The sequence below is a fragment of the Chenopodium quinoa genome, unplaced genomic scaffold (assembly GCF_001683475.1).
Source record: "Chenopodium quinoa cultivar QQ74 unplaced genomic scaffold, ASM168347v1, whole genome shotgun sequence".
Lineage (NCBI taxonomy): Eukaryota > Viridiplantae > Streptophyta > Magnoliopsida > Caryophyllales > Amaranthaceae > Chenopodium > Chenopodium quinoa.
Window position 1 is genome coordinate 570,269 of NW_018744504.1, and position 6,223 is coordinate 576,491.

Sequence of the window (6,223 nt, forward strand, 5' to 3'; positions counted from 1 at the left end):
GCACATAATAATTAGCATCCATTTATAGTATATGTTGCAAATAATCGTTAACGGAGGTAGTAGTTTTATTTATTAGTTACATTTACTGATTTTTGTTGTTACCTTTACCCTGTTTTTTTTTCCTTTTTTTAATCCCTCTTAAGTTTGCCTTATATTATAAACCATCATTTCCTCTTAGCTACTCAATAAATGAATCAATTTGAATAAACAAGTTTTTTGACTCATTACTTTAACGGTTAAAAAATCATGAAAATTTATACGTAGTATGTTGAATATAATATATATACATTAAGATTACACAATACAATAACTATGAAAATCACCATATAGTGTTGTAGTAGAATATGTCAAAAACTCAAAATTATCAAAATCAAAGTGCTAAAAAATCTTAATATTATGAAAGTCAAAGTGCTAAAAAATCTTAATATTGTGAAAGTCAAAGTGCTAAACTCATTAATATCGAAAATCAAAGAAGGTTCACCGTTCACCACACTACTAATCCGTATCACATTCACCATATTTGATCCCACCAATATTCTCTCACACGAACTCCACCCAACCTAATACAAAGTAAAGAACTTGATATAGATTACTAGGGAAATGATTTTTGACTGCATATCCTCATAGAGTACAGTTTTCTATACTCTTCTCACGTAGGAATGTCCTAAAATCAATTGGTGGTGTACCAAAATCACTTTTTAGCGTACAATTAATATTGAACAAGTAAGGTATCATCTGGAGCAAGAGAGATTTGAGCATAAGAATCAAAGAAAACGACAGTATTTGCACAAATTGTACTGCCACCAGATTACATCACACCAACCTACCAACCTACAACCAGTAGACGGCTAAAACTTAGTACTACTCTTAACAGCTTTTTGACCATTATGTTACATCAACCCTCTCTCTACTCATTCTTACTACAACCAAAATAGCATCTTATACATATATTTTCCCAAATTATATTTACATTCACAAGTTATCCCAAACAAGAAACTTAATGCAGAAATTATATTTAAAAAAAACATGCCTAAACTCTATATGAGTGAACTTTTTACACCTCTTTTCCAAATTAATTAATAATGTAGGACAAAAATTACTACACATCTTTTTTCTTTGTAGCTATGATTTTGTTTCATTTTATATTTTATTAATTTATTAGTTTTAAGCTATCTTGGGCCAGAGAGTTCCATGGCAAAAGAATCCAATGAATGCTCATCATCATCATCATCATCAAAACTTGCTCCAAACATGGTTGTAGGTGGAGGGTGATGAGGATCGGTTGGCATGCTCCCAGCACGCGACAAAGTTTTGTTGTTCGGGTGGGAGAAGCCCATGTTGAGATTGTCTTGACCGTGGGCAGCAGCCCATTTCTCCGCGAGTCCATCTCCCTCGAGCATTCGTACCACCTCGGACATTTTGGGCCGGTGGGCCGGCAAGTATTGGGTGCAAAGCAAGGCAACTTGAAGAATCTCTCCTACTTCTATCCTGTCATAGTTGGTCCCTAGTTCCCTATCAACTAGCATTTCCACTTTTTTCTCCTGCAGAATTTTCTTAACCTAAATGCAAAAACATGGCATGTATAAAGTGGTTTAGCAACAATTGGAAAAGAAAGTGAAGCAAAAGAAATAGACTAAAGAGAACCAAAACAAAATTGTGGGCTTGAGGTCCAATTATTGAGAAAAAGTAGAGAAAAAACTTATTACGGGTAAAAGTAGTACTCGTATGATAAACAGACAAGGTTGCATACGTTAACATTCAAGCAGGACGGAGGGAGTATAAAGTTTTTTTTTTACTATAACAAAAGATGTGATACACGTGTTTCGAGCAACTTTACAGCAAAGAAAATCCAGCACTTCGTGCTAGGAAGATACCATATAATCTTCTACAATTAATAATTGCTGATGCTTAGTATAAATAATCTCTAATCTTAAGAAACACAATCATTTGATAATACCCTATTCTGCTTCTTGAATGAATAGATTTATGTTTAAAGTAAGAACAAGGGGGATCCACATTATGTTTATCCTATAAAAGATATGTGGATTAAGAAGGGACCCATCTCCCTCAACGGCTTAGGCATTTGCTTTTGTTTAAGCATATTATAACACTCTCCAATATTGGAAAGATTTCGCAATCAACATGATGGTTGATTACTAAAGTGGTCAAATAATTATAGTGGTGTAATCATATGGTTTTACTACTAATACACGATCAAAATGACTGTATAATTATCAATCAAGTTGATCTCCCACTAAAAAGTTACTGTGATAATTAATTAAACAAACACACTTCTACATGGAATGTACACAACAAAATCTACATATGAGTATATGACCTATATACAATGTTATTAAGACTGGTAACTACGGCTATGTTCTTTTTACCTCAAAAAAAAGTTTTGGGATATACACGGTCATATATATGGGTTACACAATTTATTTGAAGATAATGTTTATGAAAGTTTTAAGTCGAGTTCTAATAATTTCAAATAAGGGGAAGCATGCAAGTGTAAAATTATGCAGGAAATTGAATCATAGATGAGCAAAGAGAACTTACCCAATCGAGCATTGCACCTTTCTGATTAACAGTCTTGCCAAATTCGAGTGCTCTCATCCCAGTAATTAGCTCTAGCAAAAGTATGCCAAAGCCAAAAACATCAGTCTTTTCAGATGACTGGCCAGTGGAGAGATACTCAGGAGCTATGTGCCCAACAGTTCCACGAACAGCGGTAGTAACATGAGAATCACCATGGTCAAGAAGCTTTGCAAGGCCAAAATCGCCGACAATAGCCTCATAGCAATCGTCCAATAAGACATTTGCAGCCTTAACATCTCGGTGGATGATCTTGGGGTCACACTGCTCATGCAAATAGAGAAGCCCTCTAGCTGCTCCTATGGCTATCCTTTTCCTCGTGTTCCAGTCTAATGGTGGTTTTCCTGCAATAAGAACGAAAGAAATACCTTCAATCAGCATATTGTTTGACGAGCAGAAAATGGACCCACATAGGTATATTGTATAATCACTATTTTAAGGATGATTATACTCTTATCAATGATTTCAATACTTTCTTAGGGTTACAATATAATCATGCTGTTGATCTGAATGGAATATATAGATTACCTTGAAAAGTGAAAAACATAGTATAATCCTAAACTACTGTATTAAAATGTAAAACTACTCAACAAAATGCAAGTATTTTGTACTTCTAGCTCAACAGTCTAGATACTTAAAAGAAACATGCAAGACATTTCAGTGTGTAAACAACCTTTTAGCCTTGAAGCCACACTTCCGTTGGACATGTAAGGATACACTAGAAGGCGCTCATGAGAAGTAGCACAAAAGCCGATCAAACGAAGCAAATTTCGGTGAACAGCAAGGCTGATCAGCTCCAATTCAGTCTGAAACTGTGATTCTCCGGATGTTCCACTGATATCCTTTAAGCGCTTCACGGCCACCATAGAGCCATCGGGCAATTTGCCCTTGTAAACATTTCCAAACCCTCCACTGCCAAGAATATTCTTTGAACTAAAACTGTCTGTTGCATTGTGAAGTTCTTTGAAGGAGAATGTCCTCAAATTACCCAATTTTATTGAAACAATTTCTTGTGTATCTGCTACAAAAATTAAAACACCCTTCTAAGAATGCAAACAAAACATACTAGTGGTTCAATATGGAAATAGAATGAGTCATGCAAATTCGATCTTTACCATTGATCTTCATCATAAATCGACGGCGTCTCTTTTGCCTTCTCCAGTAAATGACCCCAACCAATAAGATAAAGAACAAGACAATGCTAAATGTCACTCCAAGTGCTATTGCCACTTTCTTAGACTTTCTCTTTCCTACAATTTTATTTAGATGCATAAAATAAGAACCCAATTCACCAAAACATCACAACTTTGAAAAGACACTTAATCATGCAATGGACATTACCAGGAGACGAACCAACGGATAATGATAGAGGTACCGGGACAACCAAACTCGAACAACCATCAGTAGTAGCTTTACTTCCACAAATCAAAGGGTTTCCCACAATACTATCAATCATCAATAATCAAAGAATAAGTACAATCATTAACAATCATAAACAACCAAACAAATTAAGCATGATTAAATAAAAGTAACAAAGAAAAGATCATATAGAAACAATCATAATAAACATACTTGAATGTTCTAGTAGGAAATTTTGGTACAGGTCCACTTAGATTATTAAAGGACAAATCCCTACACAAATTCAAACCAACAATCATAAATAATACAAAAATATCAGCCATTTGCTAAATCCATTAATCTATGAAAATGAAGGTTCAACCTTAAATAGGACAAAATGAAAACAAACAAGAAGATATTAAAAAAAAAAAACTATATAATATACAAATATTTATTCAAAATACCCTAAGAAATGTAAATTACTCACAAGAAAGTAAGCTGAGACAAATTGGCAAGAAATGCCGGAAAGGCACCACTCAACGTATTATTGTTCAGCCTCCTGAATTACAGACAACATTAGAAACAAACACTAACTAAAGAACAAAACAAATTTGCTCATTTTTTTAATTTCTTCAATCCAAATGAAAACTTACAAATATTGGAGGCTTTTGGATTGACCCAAAGTACTAGGGACATGTCCAGAGAATCCATTGTTAGAAAGATCCAAGGTTTGAAGTTTTGATAATGAGCCAATTTCCGGTGGAATTTTGCCGGAAATGTTGTTATTTTGAAGTAATCTACAAACCCCAAATCACCAAAATTATTAAAAATTTCAAAATTATAAAATACACTCACTATTAATTGTAAAATATGATTTTTTTTTTTTTTTAAAATACTGTGCACGTAGGCTCGAGAGAGACCCGAATTTATATTAATGATTACTTACACTTGTCTGAGGTTAGTGAGGTTTCCAATTGCCCCAGATAATGTTCCTGAGAGAGATTGGCTTGGAGCTCCCCTGTTTTATACACACAAAAAAAAAAAAAAAACAGAGGAATTTATTAATTTAGTGACATTTTGAGCATAAAATAAGATTAAAATTAAGAATTAAAAAATGGGGTTGAAGAAATAAAATTACAGGCCAATGACAGAATTATCAGAAGAACAAGTGATCATAGCCCAACTACAAGGATCAGCAGAAAATTCATCCCAATTATTCAAAACTCCATGAGGGTCATTTAATTGATTTTTGATACCAATTAATGCTTCCACTGTCAAAAAAATCCAGAAAAAAATAATGGGTTTAGAAATTAAGCAAAAACCCAGAAAAACCCAGAATTTAAAATTGTGAAAAAAGATTTACCTTCAAGATTACGAGGCTCATAAGAGAGAGAAAATTGTAAGAAAGAAGACAAAAAAAGGAAGAAGAAGGAGAAGAAGAAAGCCATTATTGTGTAAAGCTTGAAGCTCTTAGTAGCAGGAAATGAAAATGATTATGTTGTTGCATTTCTTACATAGCGTGAGAGAAAGTTAAATCAAAGCAAAAAGAAAAAGCTAACAGAAAATAATTTAAATAAATTATAAAAAACTAAATAAAGAAATACTCTGTTTTTTTTTTTTTTTTTTTAAATACAATCTCTCTTTATTTTGCTTTCTCTTTCTTGGTTTGTGGGGGGAGTGTTTCTCTTTTTCGTGAGTCGTTTTTCTCTTTTTTCAGTCTACCTTCTTTTTTTTAGTGGTATCCCACAATAAAAAAAAAATAAAAGATACTGTTGTCTTTAAAAAAAAAAAAAATAATAATTGAGATTAAATAAAAATTAGGAAGCGATTTAAGTTTACTTGTGATTTACCTAATTACGCACCACTAAGTAATTAAACAGTCAATAACACAGTATTACTGTTGGAAAAAGCATAGAGGTCGCAAGCATGTCAATTAATTCATGATCAAGTCTGGTCCATTCGAGTCAAGTTATGCTCTGTTCGGCTAAGATGTATTTCGATTCAGATGGAGTATGAATTTGGTCTTTTGTGTTTATTGTCAATCACGCAATGCGAGTACTTACTAAGTTCTAACAAAGATCAATTCCAACAATATAAAGTACTCGTATTTATTTTCAAACCAATTAGAGCTCTAAAACCGACAACCTAATTTTAGTATTGTTCGAGTTTAAGGCATATGATTTAGGGCATGTTCAGCTAAATTTCAGTTCAGTTCAACTCCTAAATTCCTTCTCTCATAAAATATTCATTTTAGCTCTATTCGGTTCAGTTTAGTTCAGCTTAGTTCAGT

At 33.2% G+C, this 6,223-nt stretch overlaps 1 protein-coding gene across 2 annotated transcripts; it reads right to left on the minus strand.

Moving 5' to 3' along the window:
- Nucleotides 1-750: 750 nt before the first annotated feature.
- On the minus strand, nucleotides 751-5,603 carry LOC110698309 (probable LRR receptor-like serine/threonine-protein kinase At4g30520). Of its 2 annotated transcripts, none has more exons than XM_021875719.1 (11): nucleotides 5,297-5,603; nucleotides 5,072-5,204; nucleotides 4,880-4,951; nucleotides 4,587-4,730; nucleotides 4,421-4,492; nucleotides 4,168-4,227; nucleotides 3,937-4,040; nucleotides 3,711-3,845; nucleotides 3,269-3,613; nucleotides 2,560-2,939; nucleotides 751-1,559 (listed from the first exon to the last, which is right to left on the minus strand). In XM_021875719.1, exons 1-11 carry the CDS (start codon nucleotides 5,379-5,381, stop codon nucleotides 1,170-1,172), a joined length of 1,920 nt encoding a protein of 639 aa, XP_021731411.1. In that variant the 5' UTR covers nucleotides 5,382-5,603; the 3' UTR covers nucleotides 751-1,169. The 2 variants fall into 2 exon arrangements, with proteins under 2 accessions (XP_021731411.1, XP_021731410.1); XM_021875718.1 differs by having other exon boundaries at nucleotides 3,269-3,616; nucleotides 5,297-5,601.
- Between the last annotated feature and the right edge of the window lie 620 nt (nucleotides 5,604-6,223).

What these genes read in the sequence shown, in the direction of transcription:
- LOC110698309 (XM_021875718.1), bottom strand. Translation starts at nt 5,381, where the DNA reads ATGGCTTTCTTCTTCTCCTTCTTCTTCCTTTTTTTGTCTTCTTTCTTA. An exon ending in TGAGCCTCGTAATCTTGAAG is followed by an intron (nt 5,205 to 5,296) that starts GTAAATCTTTTT and finishes TTTTTTTGACAG; the next exon opens with TGGAAGCATTAATTGGTATC. An exon ending in TGTGGCTTCAAGGCTAAAAG is followed by an intron (nt 2,940 to 3,268) that starts GTTGTTTACACA and finishes TTCTTATTGCAG; the next exon opens with GAAAACCACCATTAGACTGG.